This window comes from Coffea arabica, chromosome 8e (assembly GCF_036785885.1).
Source record: "Coffea arabica cultivar ET-39 chromosome 8e, Coffea Arabica ET-39 HiFi, whole genome shotgun sequence".
NCBI lineage: Eukaryota > Viridiplantae > Streptophyta > Magnoliopsida > Gentianales > Rubiaceae > Coffea > Coffea arabica.
The window spans coordinates 5605395-5626936 of record NC_092324.1 but is presented as its reverse complement, the minus strand read 5'-3'; the positions used below and the strand labels follow the sequence as shown (position 1 = coordinate 5626936).

Here is a 21542-nt window from a genome sequence, read left to right as displayed (position 1 = left end):
AAAAAAATAGTTAACTTTGTTGGAACAATCAATTTATGTAGCTATTTTCCTAAAATACCCTCACATTAATTAGAGTACAACTTTATGAGAACTTGAATTGATGGTAAAAAAAAAATCAACTCTCATTAAATGGGGTAGGTTTATAGTAATAATAACTTACATTGAATAAGGGTATTTTAGAAAAATTAAAATACAACTACGTTCTTCAATTGAAAAGTGGACTACAATTTGGGACAGATAAAAAAGAAAAATAGGACTACCAAAGTGGGACGGAAGGAGTACTATATATAGTATGTAAAATAAAAATAAAATTTGCTTGATAAAGCTAATACTTTTTAGTAGGGTTAGCTGTAATGACAATGCCTAAAGCAAAGAATAAAGTCAGAAAAAAAAATGCGTCGGTGATGCAGATTTCACTTTCTTACTAGTCAATTCTTATTATTTTCCGTTACCACTTAATTTTATGTTGATCACAATTCACAAGAAAGATATTAATAACATAAGAAAACGACATCGCACTGCATGTATTTTGCTCGACTGTTAAAAAGGTTCCTGTCCAGTTGGGGTAGCTGGAGTTTGTAAATTCTGATGTTGACTCCATGTGATTTTGAGTTGTATCAATCTTTTCAAAACATGCAATTAATATTAGATAATAGTCCCAAAAGGGTTTTCACAATTTCAATTTACTGATTTGAAAGAAGGGAGTTTGAAAGGGAAATATGATTATATGAAGTTTGTTGAATCTCACATATGACATGTTTCTATTCTTGACAAGTTAGGTACAGCATTCAATGTTTGTACCCATATGATGAAATTGATGGAAAACTGCATTGTACTACTAGAATTAAATGCACAATTTCCATAAATTTCTGAGAATGCCTTCATGAACCAAGATTAGCAATAGCAGATAGGTGGAGTAGATTAGCCTAGAAAGGCCTGTTTTTAACTGAATTTTTGTAAAAGTTGGTTTTTGAAAATTTAAACTTGGAATCCAAAAAAAATTGAAAACATTATATGACAGATTTTTTAAAAAAAAAATTATAAACTATGGTAGGTCTTAAAAATAGGGATGTAAACGAGCTAAAATAAGCCAAACACCCAAGTTTGGATTGTTTAATTATTTTAACAAGTTTAAATTTGGCTTGTTTACTTCTCGAGTCAAACCCAAACGAACTTTCGTCGAGCCGAACTCGAGACGAGATTGAATAGGTTGAACTCTTTACATATAAATTTCATTTACATGCTAATTGAATCAAGTTTGAATTGAACTTAAAAGTTTATCAAACACAGATTATTGGTCAAGTTTGGTTAAATTAATTGGTGAACTAAATTCAAATGAACTCTCAACGAGTCAAGTTCAATTCAACTATTGAATAGTTTGATTAGTCTTTCAACCCTACTGAATAACATTGGAATTAAACCAGAAAATCTGAGATAATTTTAGATTGACTAATATAATACATTTTATATTTCGTTAAATATATAAATCTAGGGATTTTTTTGTAATGGGTGTCCATAAGTCACTCGTTAACACACTTAAAATTCACCTAACCTACCATGTATATGCAAATACTCAAAATTATTACCCTCCCTTATATTTATATATTTTTCCTATTTAACCTTACCTACCCTCCCTTGTATTTATTTACTCTCTAATTAATCTTATATTTTAAAAAATACGACACGTGAAAATATATCTTAACGAGTACCCATAAGGCACCCGTTAGACACACCCTAAATCTAGTTATTATGCTCATTTCAAGCTGTATCTTTTTGGATTATGGAGCCATGCTTAACAGGAAGACTGAATATATTATTGTGATTAAACACTTTATGTGGATAAAATTCGGCACAAACCAGTAACTATACATCACTTTCATGAACAAGGGTTAATTACCGTTGAAGGTATTAGTTGGAACTTTTTGAGAAGGTTCATTTTCGGTGTGTAAACTTCAAATCAGTTGACTTAATCCTGAAATAGTAAGTTTACGCTGTATTAGTTGAAATTAACAACAAAAATTCGTCCTCATTAGGAAAATTTAAGGATAAGTGAAAGTAAATGTACTTGAAATGGTTCAGGGTTGAAATTGAGAGTAATGTTTGGGATTGTGTTGGTTTATTGTAACACACTTTATTCACTGAAACTTACAACAAAAGCAATTAATAATATCTAATCCTATAGTTTCTGGAACGTACATACATGAATCTTTTGTATTGGGATTTTATATTTTTTATTGAAGTAATCTTTCCTACACTGATAGTGTATACACTGTCAGCGTTGGATTAATAACAACTATACAAAATTTGAATTTAAAATTTAATTTTTACACATGTGTCATGAATCTAACGGTGATAATGTATGCACTGTCAATGTATATAAGATTTACTCTTAGTTATTTAGTTTTAATTTTATGACAATACAGCACAACTTTATTTTTAATATTTTTAGAACAAAATAGTTAAGCACCAATTATGAATTTGTTCTAAAAGTGTCTCTAAAACCAAAAGTGTTAAACTCCAAGCACTCTAAAAATTCTTCTATTAGGAAGACTTTTTTTTTTTAGCAAAAACACTTTAACTCCAAATAAAATCTAACACGAGCTTTATTACTCCAAAGGTTCAAACCCTTTTGCGAATTCGAACTTTGTTAAAACCTAAAATATTTTTGTAAACTTGCAATTTTTCATTGTTCAGCAAGAAACGAGCATACAACTAAAGAGGCAAACCCTAGTTCAACTACATCATAAAAAACCAAGAAGATGCAGTGATCAAAACTCCATAACCAAAAAAACAAACAAACAAGAAAACAAGTTTTCAGAAAAAACATTTTTTTGTTAGACTAAGAATGTCAAAACAAAAATAATGTACAAACTGAAGTTGTTTTTACGAACTTGTTCTTAAGAAGCAATTGTGTTAGATGCCCATAAAACATGGTTAGATAACCCAAAAAGCAAATCAAACTTCCCCATTTGATATATCAGCTTACTTTTGTCCCCTTTTACTCTGGGATGATAAGGACAAATTTCATAAACTCCAGCTGAGAATTTTCTATAATAAGATAAATTCTGAAGGGGGAATACAATTATCCTTGGCTTAAGTTTCTTCAAAGGGTGGCTTATCAAGTAAGCCAATTTTTCTGGAAAAAAAATACAGCCGGAAGAGGAAAATTACAAGTAAAGAAATGGTACTTACAAGAATGGTAATGCAAAATGGTCCCTTTAATGGAAGTATTATTCAATCATTTCCTGCTAATGCAAAATCCAGAGGAAGAAAAATTTAGAATGGTAATTTATAATTGCATTACATGCATGGATAATAGAGGCAATTAATTTAATGTTAACTATTTTTTATTGAGTTATAAGATTTAGTTATTTGCTAGTGGTCCTGTTACTCAGTACATTTTTTATTTTCTTTTTTTTTTGTAACATATTCGTATTTCTAAGTGCAAAATACATATTTTACTTAACAAGTTAAAAGTTTCCAAATTTATTCTTCTTAAATGCAACAAGGGACTATTGAGTTACTCCCTCCGTCCCACTTTGATAGTCTTGTTTTCCTTTTTCGTCTGTCCCAAATTGTAGTCCACTTTCCCATTAAGAAATGTAGTAATCTTTCAAATTGTCTAAAATACCCTTATTAAATATCTTGTTATTAATACATTGTTATTAAATACTAACCCACTACATTGAATACATTGAGTTTTTCCAATACTAATTCATTAGTTGTAACTGATATTAATTGGCACTCTTCGTGATTAGCATAAGGGTATTTTAGGAAATTATTAATCTAAATTTATGTTTCCAACCAAATTAATTACACTTTCTTAATCTGTGTGAAAAAAAAACCAAGACTAACAAAACGGGACGGAGGGAGTATAATCCAATTGCAATTAAACAAAAAAGTAGCAATTCAATCATCTTTTGAGACTTTCCATGCAAAATTCTATAGGATGAGTCATAATTAATTCAAGAAAGTATTGGTATATCCCTACATAAACCTTTCTTCCTCTTTAAATGGTTTTGTGCTACTGTTAAGGGGTAATTACTACTAATAAGGATTATCATTCTCTTCCCGACAAGCAAATTTTTCGTAATCCAATAACTGAGAGATCATAATTACATTTTGGCATTTTGCCGCCTGATGAAGCAAACAAACTTTAGATAAATTTTAAGCAACTATTATTATACCCTCTAAGCTCAATTCTTGTCCCCCATTAGCCTCAGGGATAATTTCACGAGCCTCCCCTGAGGTTTATAACAATTTCAGGCAATACTCTTCAAGTTTAAAAATTACACGTACCTCCCCTCATTGTTTAAAATGACAAAATTAACCTTCATCCAATGTTGAATTTAAAGTCTCCATGAAGAGAACTAATGCATTTTAAATGAAATTTAGTAAATCCTTTGAAAAAAGTAAACAAAGAAGAACAAGAGTGATGAACTTCTATCTTGTCATTAACACCTACAAAACCTAAACCCAATCTTACTCCATATAGTAGTGATTTTAGAGTAAATAAAAACTTTAATTTCCTCCACACATAGATTCTTATTCAATTAGTTTTGTTGGTCAAGTAGGCATCAACATTTTTTTAGCGGAATGGAACAAATTTACTAGAGAACTTTATAAAAGTATATGAGTAATGTTTTGAGCTTTAACATAACTAAGGAATTCTATTTTTCTGGAGGAAAATCATCTAATGGCATTTTAAGATTTTCAATGGAGAGTTTTTGCTTACATCAGCAAAGTGAGCTTCAAAGTATTTTTCAAGGGAGGTTTCTGTAATTATTTAAACCTAAAGGGTATGTCTGCAATTATCATAAATTTCAGGGGAGGTTTATGAAATTATCCCTTTAAAAGAAATTTAATGGAAGGATTGAATTGCACCTTCATGCTACAAGCCTATGACCGACAAATTACTACTCATAGAGTTAGAGTGGATGGATGTAATAAATATAAGATTCCCTTTCTCAATAGTCAATACTACTTAATTAATTTAAGTACTATAATATATCTCTTAAGTGCTGGGCCTGCAAACCCTTTTTTAATGCTATAGACACTTGACTACTGCAGCAGCTTTAAGTATAAAAAGTTAATGCTTGGGTGCTGAGTACTGCTCTGATCATGAGTTATTTCCTCTTCGTTTTTAGTGCAAGTAACGTCCTTTTTGCTTCTTGGTAGACTCATAAAATGTGGGCGTCATGATTTCTTCTTTTAACGAATCCATAAATTTTATTTGTATTGTGTTTAATGTGGAATTAGTTGGTTCCACAGTCTTATTTAGAGCATTTTTATTAGTCAAAAATCAAATAATGGACTTGTCAACCGGTTCGTGCGGACCATGATAAAATTTTTTAATTTTTCAATCACATTTTTTATGTGACGTATATCATATTTCAAAAAAAAAATTTATAATACTATTTTTCTAAAAAGCTCTCAAAGAGTATAAGTCAAATTCAAAACTAGCTCTTAGTTTTTGAATAAATAAAATTAAAGTGGGGTAAGTATCTAAATGTTAATGGAAAAATATATGTCTATGTACACATTCAAATGCTAATTTAAGTAAAGTAAGGTTGGGACCCTAGAATATAGAGGTTCTGAATTCTAATCCCTCTACACTTTCTCACTTTTTAAATCTCATCCATCCCTCATTAAAAAAAATAAAATATAGTAAGTTTTTTATAATTTTTTATAATTTTTTTATGCGTTAATAGGAGGACTCGAATTCAAAATCTGTCACTTACACTCCATCCCCCAAACTAGTCAATCCATCCCTTAAAAAAAAAAAAACTCTCTCTATTCCACTTCGATAGGTTTGTTTTCCTTTTTTTCATCCATCCCAAATTATACTCCATTTTTCAATTGAAAAATGTAATTAACTTGTAACTTCTCTAAAATACTCTTGTCTAATGTAAATTAATATTAAGTATAACCTAAGTTGATGCAAAGCTAATTAGCCCTTTTCCATTTAATGTAAGAGCATTTTAGATAGATAACAAGTTAGATTTATTTATAACTTTTCTTAAACTGTGTCAAAAACAAATATCAATCCTATCAAAGTGAGACGGAATTATGTTTGGATTGCATTTTCCGTCATTTTTCATGGAAAAATTACTGTAGCGATTTGATATATGTAAAGAAAAAAGGTGATAGGGAAATGTGATCACGGAAAACGACGATATTCAAGCATGGCCTAACGATTTTCCACTTACACCGACGATTAAAAAATATTAAATTACATTTCCTTTCTTTGTAAGGGTCTTTTGTCCCCTAGCGTTTATTCTCTTGTCAGAATATAAATAAGATCCGAGGGGACAACCGACGAGGTGAAAACGTGGAACAAAAGGTCAAACTCAAAGCCGCGTTGACTGTTTCCATGAAAGCCCCTTAAATCTAGCGGTGGAAGGAAAACCATGTGAAGGGCGTCAACTTCAGAATTCAAAGACTTAAACAATAATAAGTACAAATGTTTTTTTTCAATAAGTACAATATTTAAGTATTATGAAACAAAAAACCTATTTTAATTCAATAAGTACAATATTTAATACTGTGACTATTATGAAAAAAAAACCCTATATTAATTGTTTATTGATCTATCAAAAAAGGATAATTTCAACAAGAAAATTATTAAAAGAGAATTCAATAATTAATGTCCTTTATGGTACTTGCCTTGGCATTGCTGATCTGCAGCTGCAGCACCGTCAATGACTTGGCTGGCTCTCACTCACTTTGATGATATAAATTCTTAGCAGCCTTATTTTTTTTTTTTTTTTTGTTTTTCAATGTTTTATGGTCAACTCAATTAGGATGTTTAATATGTATAAATATCTTAATTTCATAATGCAATGAATTTTGTTATGCAATAATTCAAGGAAGAGATTTTCTTGCTCATCAAAGAAAAATAAATCAATATTTTTCATCTTGTTTGGTGTCTAGCAACCCAAACTTTTTTGCAATTATTTACTTTTGTCTTTTCATCATGTCAAATATTTTAATAAGGCTTTTTTTTTTCATTTCTGTGGTTAAATGATAAGCACACAAAAAAAAAACAATGATAATTTTAGAATTATTTTCTAAAATGCAACACTTTTGCAAAAGAAAATTTTACCTTTTTGTGAAAAAGAACAACGTCTAGTGCACTTCTTAATAATTGCAACTAGAATTTTCTAGATCATCTCACTACTTATTGCCCAAGAGTGATCGACACTTTTATTTTTCTTTCTCATCCAAATTCAACCACTCAAACTTGAATATCTAGCAAAAAAAATTGTATGACTATATGATTTCACATTAATTGACAATACAAATATGCAAAATCAATTTTGCATGGTCGAGAAAATTTTGATCTAATGGTTAAAATTGTAATACCAAAAATTGGATATCCTGAATTTTAATCCCTTATCCCCTCTAGCTTCTTAAATCTCACCCATATATATATATACCTATGTGTATATATATACACACATGACTATGATTTCACAATATTGAGGAGCTTTTATCCATGCATGCAATTGACAATGGGGAGAAACGAAGACAAGAAAAGAATAAAAGAAAAAAGAAAAGATAAAATTCAGAACCAATAATTGGCCTTTGGATTTACAATGGGTCAGACCTTTATACCTTTCCCCATGCATCAAATCCTTATCGTGGACCTCACTCGTTTACAAATACCGCATTAACTAAACCTTTTCCCCCCAGCAACTTACGTGGCAGTTCGTGATTAGCCACCTGAACCTTTACCTACACTCAGTAGTCCTACAAAGTACAAACTTTTCTCCAACTGCCTACGTGGAAACCGTTCATTGGCTAACTTAACCTCTGTTAAACAGTTGGTAGAGTCTAAGAGGAACAAGATTCCTAAAACATTTATAAAACCTTTAAGCAATGTTAAAAAAAAAAAAGAGAGAAAAAACCCATAAAGATTAACAAAATCTACTCTTTCTCCTTTTTTTTATTTTTTATTTTTTGGTCAATAGCAAAAAAACCACTCCCCAGCTTAGAAGTTAGAAAACTCCAGAGGGACAAACTTGTGATAACTACAGAAGAGTTTAGCCTACCTGATTAATACTAGTAAACTGGTAGAAAATAGAAATCATTGCTTTCTCACACTTCACCTGATAATCATAATCATGACATGCAATTCATCCCAGAGAGAGAAATCTCACGGAAGGGACCAAGAAAGGCAGGAAGCCTACTGTGTGTGTGTGTGAGAGAGAGAGAGAGAGAGAGAGAGAGAGATAGCAAGACACAAGGCATAAAACCAGAGAGGAGAGAAAAATAGTTTATTGACAAAAAAAAAATATATGGTGTGTTTTTTCTTTTTCTTTAAAATTTGAAGAGAAAAAGATTTGACATACATGCACGTGAAAAAACCAAATGGATAGCTAGAAATGGATTGATTTAGAAACAGATTCACATTAAAATTGTTTTTTTCTGATTTTCCTTCCCTATTATAAGGCCTCCACCCCTTCACCCCGTCTCTGCTTCACATCTCTTCCTCTCTCGCTATCTCTATCTTGAATTTGATATGTTTCTTGATCTCTTGTCCTTCTTCTGAGGCTGAGACCGAGGACAGAAATATATATCTCTCACTCTTTTGCCTCTCTCCCATTTCTCACTTTTCATATAAGAAAGAATAAGACCCTTTGCCTTTATTCTCCTCTTCTTCCTCTCTGAATATAGATCTTTCTTAGCCTACGAGTGTTAAGTAGAATTCTGCAAGAGTCGGCAGAGGGAAAATTGGATATAGAGAAATTTTTTATAGAGATACTTGTATACATAATACAGAGGTACTTTCTCATCTTTGTTGATTATCTCTGAACCTGCATTGTATGGTCCTTTTCTCTTTCATGCTCTGTTTTATACTCGCTGTTTAGTGCTTTATCATTTGTCAGATCTCTGGCAGATCATTTGCATTGTTCTTTCTCCTTCACATTACCTAGTCTTCTGTTTATGGCCCTGTTTGTTGTTTGTTTGGTTTCGATTGATAATTTTTGCCTATTTTCCGAAAAGGGATCTCCTCAATTACCTGAAATAGATCGAGTTTTGGACTCTTTTCATTCTTGGTTCTTTGTTTTCTGTTACTATAGATGAATGCATAGCTCAAGATTTGTTTTTTAAAAAATTGGGTTTCAAGAAACACTCGCAGCTTTCTTTGATTTTCATTTAAAAATTAACATGTCAATGCATGTAGAAAAGTTTTATGCAATTTATAGGAAATGAACTGCAAAGACATGATTTTGATCTAAAATTTATGCATTCTTGGGAGTTGGGAAGGTGTGTGTCGGAAGATTTGCTTTGCCTGTGTCTTGATTGAATTCTTGTGATTCAGGTTATAGTGATCATTAGAAAGTAGCAACTTTTCGTTAATTTAAAGTGATGATTTTATCAACCAGTAAATATTTATATGTTGTTTTATTTGATTTTCCTACCAGTTAATGAATATGATAGGAGTAGTTTTCTTTTTCTTCCTTTCGGAGGGTTTTGCATGGTTTAGTTGAGTTGTTTGTGTGAGACTGATTGATTCAGCATCCCCTTTTCTTCCCCATTATCTTTTGCTGACTTATTGGCCAAGAGGGCCCTCAGTTAGTTTTAGGACGGCGGAATTTTATAAAAGGCCAGGCATTTGGGCCCATATCATGTGGAATTTTAAGTCTTTAAAGTAACATCAAAGTTCTATTCTTCCATAGTAGATGCAATCAGATCTCCTAGTTTTTGACTAGATCTGCATGCATTGAACTCTGCAGTCCCTATTTTTCTTTTTTGAGACAGTCAATTGCATTCATGAACTGAAGCTGTTGGTAAAGTTTAGGTTCTGTTTGCATCAGTTTCTTGGTTCTAATTTAGAAGATTCCATGCTTAAGTAATTGCTTGGATTGGTAAAGAGATATCAGCTCTGCTATTCATATAGATTATCTGAAGCTACCAAATTGTTTTCTTTCAATGAATTCTTATTCTTTTGCCCGAAAATTTTTGTGATCTATAAGATTCCTTTGGATCAAATTCTGGAATTCCTTCGGTAGTTTCTAGTGCTAGTAGTAGCTTCCAGTTAGCTTCTTCACCCCTTCCACCACCCCTCCTAATTGCTAATCAAAGAGAAAAGTGAAGAAGTTGATTTGGAGTTCTTGGCAACGATAGAGCAGGCTGTGTAGTTATATTCTGGTTTTGATTTTAACCCTTGTTCTTCCACTTGCAGTTAGTTGATCAATTTTTGGGATCATGAAGCACAGGGAGAAAGATGGAAAACCGTCATCTCATCCAGATAAAAGTTCAAGGACAGTTCCCATGGCAATAATGTTTATCGTGCTATGTGGCTTTTCATTTTATCTTGGAGGAATCTTTTGTTCTGAGAAGGACAGATATGAAACTGTTGAAGATGCAATTGAATCAACCAAGTCAATTGCTGCAGGCCCTCTCCAAATAAATGATGTTTCCTTTCCTGAATGTGGCCTCGATTATCAGGACTACACTCCATGCACTGATCCAAGGGTAAATTTTTAACTACTATCTCATGTTATTGAGCATTTTAGGAGCTGGTAATTGAAATTTACTTGCCTGTGCTCCATTGATTGAGTGACACTAATAACGATTAGTGTAACAGAGATGGAAGAAGTATGGTTTGCATCGGCTGACTTTTCTAGAAAGGCATTGCCCTCCAGCATTTGAAAGGAAAGAATGCTTGGTTCCCCCGCCAGATGGCTATAAGTTGCCCATCAGATGGCCTAAGAGCCGAGATCAGTGTTGGTACAGGTAATAGTGCATGATATAATTTCATCTTTGCATCTATTTGCTTGGCAGTTCAAATTTTGAACGTTTTGTCTTGTTCTGACATTCCTAAATGGGGTTGCTATTTAGAAATGTTCCATATGACTGGATTAACAAACAAAAGTCCAATCAACATTGGCTGAAGAAAGAAGGGGACAAGTTCCTCTTTCCTGGTGGAGGTACCATGTTCCCCAACGGAGTTGGAGAGTATGTTGATCGGATGCAGAAACTCATTCCCGGAATGAAGGATGGGACTATCCGCACTGCCATTGATACTGGGTGTGGGGTGAGTCTGTGTTACTTATTATGTGTTTGGTTTCTGTATCAACACTACCAACACTACCAATATTGTTTTTCCTTTTTCATTGTCCCCTTTTTCCGTTGGATTATAAAATATCTGGAAAGCTATTATTTTCATCAATGGTCTATCGAAAGGAATTTTGATGTTCTCTTAAGTTGTTGATGTAATTTAATTCTAATAATTGGATACAGTCCTTCTTGCTTCAACGGTAACTTTTATGCTTCAAGTTGTCCAGAGATCGGAGCCCCTATGGTAAACTGTGCTTTTAACTTTTCCTTTAGGGATCATAAGTAAAGACTTCTACATTCTGATTCAGTACAACAGTCTGTTTTTTTATCCTGATGAAGAAAATTGTACAAACGGGTTTTGAAGCTGTTCTAGTTTTATTATCCTTTTGGGCTTTGGTAGGGATGAGGTGAGGAGTGTTGTGATCTACTAGAATAAACAATAGTTTAACATAAGAAAACTAATGATTGTAAAGGTGTTAGGCATGTTGCTTTCGTGCAATATTTTCGAGTAAATGGTTAAGACTTGATTTCTTATTCTTTTAAATTTCATTGCTATCTCTAGGTTGCAAGCTGGGGAGGTGATTTACTAGACCACAATATTTTGACAGTCTCCCTTGCACCAAGAGATAATCATGAGGCTCAAGTTCAGTTTGCTCTTGAACGTGGGATTCCTGCGATTTTGGGAATCATTTCAACACAGAGACTTCCTTTTCCATCAAATTCATTTGACATGGCTCATTGCTCAAGATGCCTTATCCCATGGACTGAATTCGGTGAGTAGTATTAAGCAAATGTTCGGATATAGAATCCCCCGAATTATCTAGCTATCATTTGAGAGTCAAAGTTTGACAGAATAATGTCTGTTAATTTGACCAGCAATAAAAATTGATCACTGCAATTCTTCAGCATTGTGTTTATAGCTGTGGATATAGGGAATGCTGCATTGATTTCCAAGGCATTATTGGATGATGGGAATCTCATTTTTTTTTTCAGCAATAAAAATTGATCACTGCAATTCTTCAGCATTGTATTTATAGCTGTAGGTATAGGGAATGCTGCAATGATTTCCAAGGCATTATTGGATGATGGGTATCTCCTTTTTATTTCAGGTGGAATTTACCTTCTTGAAATACATCGTATACTTCGTCCTGGGGGTTTTTGGGTTCTCTCTGGCCCACCTGTGAACTATGAAAACCGCTGGAGAGGATGGAATACTACTATTGAAGAGCAGAAATCAGACTATGAAAAATTGCAAGAATTGCTTACTTCCATGTGCTTCACATTTTACAAGAAGAAGGATGATATTGCTGTGTGGCAGAAATCTTCAGATAATAACTGCTACAAGAAGCTTGATTCTCCAGATAACTACCCAACAAAGTGTGATGATGGTACTGAGCCAGATTCAGCTTGGTACACTCCACTTCGGCCTTGTGCTGTTGTTCCTGATAATAAGTACAAGAAATTGGGGTTGAAATCAATTCCCAAATGGCCCCAAAGACTGCATGTTGCTCCTGAACGTGTTACAGATGTTCGTGGTGGCAGTGATGGTGCTTTCAATCATGATGATAGTAAATGGAAGGCACGAGCTAAGCACTATAAGAAGTTGTTGCCTGCAATCGGGACGGATAAGATAAGAAATGTGATGGATATGAACACATTGTATGGAGGTTTTGCGGCGGCTTTGATTGATGATCCCTTGTGGGTGATGAATGTGGTTTCCTCATATGCAAGCAATACACTTGCTGTGGTGTTTGACCGGGGCCTTATTGGAACCTACCATGACTGGTAATGTGTGAAGCAAAATGTGTATTATCCTGGTTTGCAAGTATTGCAGCATAAATTTTGTTCTGGGTTGTTGTTTCTCTTATTTACTTTTCTGTGAATTTGAAGGTGCGAGGCTTTTTCAACATATCCAAGAACTTACGATATACTTCATGTAGATGGCCTCTTCACTGCTGAAAGCCACAGGTATGGGCATCTTTATGATTCCTTCTGCTAGTTGTCTGCACATATCTTCATTGCTGTTGATGTGGGTCAATTATGCGGCAATATAATTGTAGTTCTTAGCCATCTGGACCTGAAATAAGTTGGAAGAAACAGCTTGGGCCTGTTTCTTCTTTGCTGGTTCTGAAGAGTATTTGTTAGGATTTTCTTTGATGTTCAAGTAATGCTTTTTTATGTTTAAGTTTCGGCCGTTGCTTTTGAAACACAGGCATTGCTTGGGGGTAAGTATACCACTGTATGTAGCTGCAGAAGCATTTGGAGTTCATTTTGCTACCTCCTTGCTCTCTTTGTGTCTGTGCATGTGTGTGCATTCTTGTGCCAATATACAAGTCATAGCAATCCATGAAGTCTTAGATTATACAGGAGAATTTTATGTTGTTAGATTTGTGTTTGGCCTGCATTTGGCTGATATATGTGACGTGATTATAATACCGGTCCTTGGTCCTTATAATACCAGCTACAAACTTGTGGGTTGCTGAACTTTTGCGATACTAAACGAAAATGGTAGAAATGGTGCATATAATCTAAGACTCAGTTGCTGATTCTGTTGTTCCTCATTATCACTTCTTTATATGTGCAGATGTGAAATGAAGTACATCTTGCTGGAGATGGATCGCATATTGCGGCCTAACGGGTATGCAATCGTCCGTGAGTCCAGCTTTTATGTTGATGCTGTTGCAGCCATAGCTAAGGGCATGAAATGGGGATGCCGTAAAGAAGATACAGAGTATGGTGTTGACAAGGAGAAGATATTGATTTGCCAGAAGAAGCTCTGGTATTCTTCCACTAAGCAGACTTCATGACAAAGATGATGAAACATGCAAAGAACAAAAGATACTATAGTTCTGGTGAAGAGTCTCAAAGGAGATCAGATATATATACACCAACCATAGGAGACAATGTCCCATACAAACCACAGAAGATATTTGTTTGAGAAAATATGAACACAATTTTCAATTGGAGAATTGGCTATATCCCAATAATTTTTTCCTGATTTTTTTTCTTAGTGTATTGTAAACCATACTATATTCTTTATTAGGTTCAATGTTTAGGTTTTCTTGTATTTCTAATTTTTCTCCTTTTTACTCTTTTTTTTCCCATGCCAAGGCCAGATGTGGTAATGTAATGTGTTGTATGCATATCATCTCAGCTCATTGGCTCATTTAGTAATGAAATTTGCTCTCATATTCAAGTTTCCAACTTTCAATCACATTTTGCATTTTACATTCATTTCTTAAGAGGCTTTTAGGTCAATAAAAGTGCTCCAAAAACTTAGAATGAGAATGCAATTTTGTTAGGAAAGATCTAACTTCACTAGTCTTTCATCTCATGGCTGCTACAACTTCCACAAAAGAAGAAAACAGTGATATTCTTGTAAGAAAAAAGAAGTTGCAGCAACCAAAAAAGTTACAAGAACAAATCATAAAATGCATTAAGATGGGCCTATCTGTTTGGAGATTTAGAACCAATAACAGAAATCTTATACCCTAAAATACAGAAGTCATCTAATCGTGAAACAGATGGACAAGTGCAAGATCAAGCAGAAGCAGTGAGACTGGCTTTACTAAAAGCGGCCAACCAAGGATGGAGGAGAATCACAGTAGAGCTGGACAATCAAAGACTAGTGGAAGATATTATGGAATCAAGGTACAGCAACTGGCGAGTAGCTACTCTTATTGAGGATATCAAGTCCATTTGTAATCTGTTTCATCAGTGCTCTTTCTCTTTTGCAGTTTCGGGGAAGGTAGATAGCATTAAACTGAGCATGCATGCTCTTAACATTTGGGTAGATGAAGAGTGGGTTAATCCCACTTTTAGATGCTAATGCATCATTGTCATATGTACGACTGTTGTCCTTTTGATTGGACCTTTGTCCATTTACTGTAAAGTTTTAGAAATGAAATACAAAGCTATCGTTTCGACAAAAAAAAAAATTGAAACAGATGGACAAATAGAAGACTTGTGATATACCCCAAATAACAGAGGCATCATCTGGATATGACTAAAAAGGATAGACATCATCCACTATGAAACAAATGGATATCCCAAAGAATCAGAAATTGCTTAATGAACAATGCTGAAGTTCCCAGCTAGAAATTAAAAAAAAAAAAAAAAAAAGGTCTTCAGTATTCTGACAATAGTGTTCCAGTACAATTTAACCACTATAAAGCCAAAAATCTGGAGTAAAACCAACATGGCATATTGAATATTTTCAGTAGAAGGAAGAAAAGACAAATTGCAGCACAGCTTGAAATCCTGAATCGATTTCAGAAACGACTGCCAGTTACAATTGCAGAATAAGAGTCATTCACATGCTCAAGTATGTAATTGAATATCCTCAAATTTTGAGGCTCAAAAAGGTCAAAAAAACAACCACCTTATAAGCTTAGCCTGAATAACAAAGTATAAAACCTACGTGTTTTTTGAAGAATGTACGCTCTAATCACTAATCAGTATCTGAATTAGAAAAAAAAAAAAAAGTAAGTTCCCTCATTGAAAAGATTAAGAAACCCCAAAAGAGATGCAGTCTTGTGACTTCTCTGTTCATGCCCAAGCAAATCAACAGGCTTGTAAAAATCCAAAATTGGCATTGCACTGGATTCCTTCATAAAGAACTTCAGGATCCAATCCTTTTCTCCTCTTGAAGAGTCGGAATTCATAGGATTTCTCTGATACGGATTCATTCAGTGTTGGCTTCAGGCCCAAGCTCCTGTCAGAAACAGAGTTCTCTGCTGCAACTTTATCCAGTCTAGCAAGATTCTTCAGCAGCAACATTGGCTTGATCGAATCCATGTCCTTACTTGATTCATCATCCTCAGAGCTTCCGATCCTTGGTTCGTCTGACATTGGACTAAACGCTGATTCCTCTGAGATTTCCTGATCAACAGGAGCTTTGTCCAAACCTGAAACAAACGGATGACTCGAAAGCATATCTGCAGTCCACCTTAATCCAGGATTCTTGATCAAACACTTTGCCAGGAAATCCTGAGCATCCTTCGACAACCCACGTGGAATTTCCACCTCTTCATTCTTAATCCGGTCAAAAAACTCGTCGAAATCATCAAGATCAGTACATTGACCAAAATCAAAGTCCCAGGCGGGTTTCTTGGTGAACATCTCTATAACAGTACAACCAAGTGCCCAAATATCCACCTTAGAATCATATTCACCAAACATAACTGACTCAGGAGCCATATAAAACAACGTTCCCCTGTTACCCTTCTTTCTTTTCCTCCCTGTCCGCCTTTTCGAAACCTTTGTTGCGAGCCCAAAATCAGAAATCTTTGCCGTTCTGTTTCCCTCTTCGTCATCAACCAGTAGGATATTGGCCGGCTTTATATCACAATGCGCATAACCCTCTGCGTGAATGTAACTCAATCCCAGAAGCACCGATCGTGTAAACTGTTTAACTTCCTCCTCAAGCAAACCATATTGAGAACCATGAACGTAATCCGCCAAGCTTCCACCAGAGGCAAACTCAAGCAACATGTTATACAGTAAATGACCGTCTTCTTCGCTTACGTCGGCACCATAACAATGGATGATTTGTGGGCAGTTCTGAAATTCATGAAGCAATAATCTCTCCCTCTGAAGAGACTCAGAACAGGAAAACTCTGCTGACTTGACTGCGATAATGGGCGGAAGATCAAAGAACAATTGATCTTCTTCATCGTCCGGGAAGCTGCTTGGGATAGTCTTGGCTATCGACACAAAGCCAAAGCTACCACTGCCGAGAGTTTTTTCTCTGATCCACATCCTGTTTTGTTGCGAAAAGAAGTTAGGAAACTGAGACACAAGAATGAAAAAGTTCGAAGATTTATCCACCCCTATATGTTTACGTAACAACAACGGGCAAATCACAATCCTTGTTCGACACGGTTGTAAATCCTAGTCTCACTCAATATGTCTTCTAGGGGCGTGGTCATTTGACCAATGGGCTTTCTTTGGGTCTGAATTTAGGCCTATGGCTTGGGCTTTAAGACTTCCTGTTGTCATTTTAGGTTTTCATTTTTTTATTTTAATTCTCCCGCTTTTTCTCATGCCCTTCTCATTTCTAACTTTCAACCTTCTCATCTCTAACTTTCAAGTACATAATGGATTCGAATCGTGAATCTAATAGTGAAAAAGATACTAAGAACTCTCTTTTAAGCACTGCACCGATCCCACATTTTTACATTCGGCAAACAATATTGCCGCATCGCATATTTTATTTCTTTGTTAACTTTTCTTAAAATGATAAAAAAGTACCCCTTCTAAACACAAAATACACTTGGACTTGGGAAGGGTAGGTTTGGTATTTTGTAAAAGAATTGTTGTGAAAATAAAATCTAAGATATGGCATTATCAACAGATTTTTTATTCCTTGGGTTTTTGTCTGGTAGTAGTTTTATATATATATATATATATATATATATATATATAGGTTTTGGCTTGTGATATTTGTGTTTTTTGTTGTCTAGTAGAGCCACCTTCATTAAATCATAAGTTGAGTATTTTTTCTTCTTCTTCTTCTCTCTTTTGTTTTAGCTAGTCTAGAAATCCGTGCTATGCACGGTTACAAAGAATGTTATAAAAAATAAATAGATATGAAAATACATAAAATATAGAAATTTATAAATAATAACTTAATCTATGAAATATTTAAATAATTTGTAGTCATCCCTTCCACCTTTTCACTTCATAAATTTTACTCGCATTTTGCTTAAAAATTTAAAAAAAAATTAGCTACCGTCTACCTAGTGCAAACATGCATTACAAAAGAAATTTTTTTGTAACACAATACAAAAAACATGTCATATTAAATTGTAATATATCTAAATGACAATTCATTTCGCAACCATTATGTCCAACATTTAGAAAATTCAAATATTATTTGCCGAAATGTTAATTTATTTTTAACCATCATATCCTTCACATTTGCTAACAAATCTAAATGCCAATTCATTTCGCAACCATCATGTCCAACATTTAGAAAATTTGAAAAGTATTTGCCGAAATGTTTATTTATTTCTTAATCATCATAACCATATAAAATCCATACAGTACCAAATTCTTTCAAGAAGAATAAAAAAAACAAGAAGTTAGGAAACAGAGGCTCAAGAATGAAAAAGTTCGAAGATTTATCCGCCCCTATATGTTTTTTTTTTTTTTCTGATACAGGGGGTATCCGCCCCTATCTACCTACTAGATAAGAGAACAACTCAAGTTCTCCCTTTAATGCCAAGTGTCAATATATTGTTAGAGGAAGGAGTTAGGAAGGAGTTTGTTTTCTGATTTTTGGGATTCAAAGAGTGAGAAATGCCTATTTGAGCCTTGGTCTTGAAATTAAAGGTCTTAATAGTTCCTTACTATTTAGGGGCTAATTGGTAACAATGGTTTAATTATTTTTATTTGTTCCTTTTGTTTTGTTTTTAATTGGTTTGAAAGGTCAATTGAATCCTTTTATGAAAACTACCTCATTAAATAGTTGCTAACTATTTAGGGTTATTTTTGTATATTTGAAAATATATCTTTTATAATTTTCTGGTCAGATGCAAATAATTGTAGACTATTTGTGGACCTTTTTATCACATGGGTTGTTTTGAATTACATTATATAATACATTATATAATTATTTTTATTTGTTCCTTTTGATTGGTTTTTAATTGGTTTGAAAGGTCAATTGAATCTTTTTATGAAAAGTAGCTCATTAAATAGTTGCTAACTATTTAGTGTTATTTTTGTATATTTGAAAATATCTCTTTTATAATTTTCTGGTCAAATGCAAATAATTGTAGACTATTTGTGGGTTTTTTTATCACATGGGTTGTTTTGAATTACATTATGGGTTGTTTTGAATTACATTATATAATTATTTTTATTTGTTCCTTTTGATTGGTTTTTAATTGGTTTGAAAGGTCAATTGAATCTTTTTATGAAAACTAGCTCATTAAATAGTTGCTAACTATTTAGTGTTATTTTTGTATATTTGAAAATATCTCTTTGATAATTTTCTGGTCAAATGCAATAATTGTAGACTATTTGTGGATTTTTTTATCACATGGGCTGTTTTGAATTACATTATATTATTAATTATATAATTATACAAATTAATGCAGTCATACCCGTTAGAAGTAATGTTCCTGCCTGTTAGCATGATTAGTATGACTGATGACTCATGATGTAAGTTAGTCAACAGTAGCTTAATGGTCTTATTAGTCATCGAGCTTCCTTCTTCTTCATTTACCAGAATTTCCTTCCCCCTTTTTCCCTTTCCCTTTTTTCCCGCCGAGTAGCCTCTTTCTTTCTCTCAAATAGCCGCTTTCTTCCCGTCGAATCAGCCTGCAAAATTTTCAGTTTTCTACCAATTCCTTCAACAACCAATTGTCCTTCCTTTTGATTGCAACCCACAAAATCCTCCACACGCACGTGAATTTTTGTCCTGCCCCAAAAGTTAGGTCAGTAAAATTTTTTCCCCCAAAATCTAGAAGCCTGCAAAATCTTCAATTTTCTGTCAATTCCTCGAGCAACTAATTGTACTTCCTTTCGATTACCTCTCAAAAAATCATCCACATTCGCGTGAATTCTTCTTTTTCCCCGAAAAACAGCTCACTCAAATCTCTTTTTCCCCAAAATCAGCTCATTTTAGGGATGGCTGTTCTACCGCCTTATCATCTATGCTATAGCTTTCAGAACTTACTATTTCCAACTCTATATATACCTCTGTTTCCCAGTTTTGCCGGTATTCAGCAGACGAGCGAAGAAAATCTAGGTAATTCCTATTCTCTTTCCTTCTATTTCGAGCTGCAATTTTTTAGTTTTAGTTTGATGACTGAGCTGCAAATTTTAGTTTGAGCAACTAATTTTAGTTTCTGTCAATTTTTCAGTCAGCATATTAAGTTGCAATTTTTTTAGTTTGATGAATGTTCTTACCTTCTGTTTATTTATTATTTATATTTATTGCCATGTTCTTACCTTCCGTTAATTAAAGACTGCCATGTGTTTGATATTATAAATAAAAGAATAATTATGATGCTATTTTTTCGATTAGCTTACGTTTACTTTTTTTCTCTGTTTTTATATTATTTTCAAATGCTGCCGGACTTTTGCCAACATTCAGGCGAGCAAAGAAAATATAGGTATGTTTCTATTTTATCACCTTCTATTTTGAACTGCAAGTTTTTTTTTCACTGTTGTTGCCTCTGTTTATTGCTTTCTCTTAATTAAGGAATGCGATGTGTTTGATGTTATGCTATGATAGTTTACTTTTCCCTCTGTTTTTTATTTCAAATGTTGCATGATGCTGTTAGCTGCTTATCTATTCAATAATTACATCATTTAGTATCATTGTCCTTTGGCTTATTAAGGTTGTCATTTTATATATATTACTTAGTTTTAGCTATTCTAGGATGCTTTGATTCTGTCATTTTGTGTGCCTTTGGATTAGCATTTTGCTTTGTTTATAGTAAAATTAGATTTTGATTTTTTGTGTTTCAAAATGAAAAAAAAAAGAGAAAATTTAGTACAGGTTTTAGATTGATAGATGAAATGTTTGATGATTCCCCTGATCTAAGAATGTTGGAAAGAAACAAAAAGACAAACTTAAATATGCTGACTTAAATAAGCTTCAATTGTTCACACCAAGCACAAAGTTGGTACTTGAAGAAATTGCTGGAGCCAGTTCTTACAAAGACAGCCAGACATCTGCAACCAGTGGAGCAAAATGAAGCCTTGAGTTTCCAGAAGATTTACCAGCAGACACACATGCTAAACATCCAACAAAGGCTCCTGAAGAGTTTGCCAAAGAACCTGCAAAACTGTATGGTCCACCTGCAAATATCAAAGATAGTCCAACCAAGAAAGCTAAAGCAAAGGAAGACTAATATGGCCTATTTCTGTACTTTTGTTAAATCTTTTGTTCATTGCCTTTCCTCCATTGCTTAGACAATATCTTTTGAATTATATTATGATCCATTATTCTTTTGACTTAAAAAGTAATGGATCGTAATATACTTAGTAATAGTTTAACCATCAATGCTGTACTTCATTGGGCAATGAAGCTTATTTAAGCCTCCTAATATGTAACTGTGGCTGGCATCCAAGTATCTATTCTACTAAGACATGAATGATTGAGTTTATGTAATGTATTATTGTGATTTGCATAGTATTTACCTCTTGAGCTTATATATACATGATGATGTTTTAGGAAATTATCCTCATTGTCACGGATTAAGCTGTTCATACCAGTGGGTAGGCCGCTGCATAGCGCGGCTAGAACCATGCTAGTATGTTTACATAGCAACAATGGGCAAATCCTAATCCTTGTTCCACACGGTTGCAAATCCTAGTCTCACTCGCTATGTTGTTTGGGGGTGTGGAGGTTTGACCAATGGGCTTTGTTTGGGTCTAAATTTAGGGCTATGGCATGGGCTTTAATACTTCACGTTGTCATTGTAGGCTTTCATTTTTTCTTTTTTAGTCATTTCACT

At 33.7% G+C, this 21542-nt stretch overlaps 2 protein-coding genes and 1 long non-coding RNA gene across 5 annotated transcripts; 2 read left to right on the top strand and 1 right to left on the bottom strand.

The window, feature by feature from the left end:
• Positions 1–8445: 8445 nt before the first annotated feature.
• LOC113702771 (probable methyltransferase PMT20) lies at positions 8446–14281 on the top strand. 3 transcript variants are annotated; one of them, XM_027223909.2, is made up of 8 exons: positions 8446–8786; positions 10193–10485; positions 10598–10746; positions 10852–11047; positions 11633–11843; positions 12180–12855; positions 12961–13038; positions 13655–14281. In XM_027223909.2, the coding sequence occupies exons 2-8, from the start codon at positions 10216–10218 to the stop codon at positions 13875–13877; spliced, it is 1803 nt and encodes a 600-aa protein (XP_027079710.1). In that variant the 5' UTR covers positions 8446–8786; positions 10193–10215; the 3' UTR covers positions 13878–14281. The 3 variants fall into 3 exon arrangements, with proteins under 3 accessions (XP_027079710.1, XP_027079712.1, XP_071917485.1); XM_027223911.2 differs by lacking the exon at positions 8446–8786 and adding an exon at positions 9559–9797; XM_072061384.1 differs by lacking the exon at positions 8446–8786 and having other exon boundaries at positions 9560–10485.
• Positions 14282–15516: 1235 nt separating this feature from the next.
• Positions 15517–16931, bottom strand: LOC113704442 (mitogen-activated protein kinase kinase kinase 20-like). The gene has a single exon (XM_027226344.2). It carries the CDS (start codon positions 16828–16830, stop codon positions 15634–15636), a length of 1197 nt encoding a protein of 398 aa, XP_027082145.1. The 5' UTR covers positions 16831–16931; the 3' UTR covers positions 15517–15633.
• A 2311-nt stretch (positions 16932–19242) lies between these two features.
• On the top strand, positions 19243–21196 carry LOC113702887 (uncharacterized). The gene is made up of 2 exons (XR_003451292.2): positions 19243–19825; positions 20174–21196. It is a non-coding gene; the product is annotated as an uncharacterized lncRNA (long non-coding RNA).
• Positions 21197–21542: the final 346 nt, after the last annotated feature.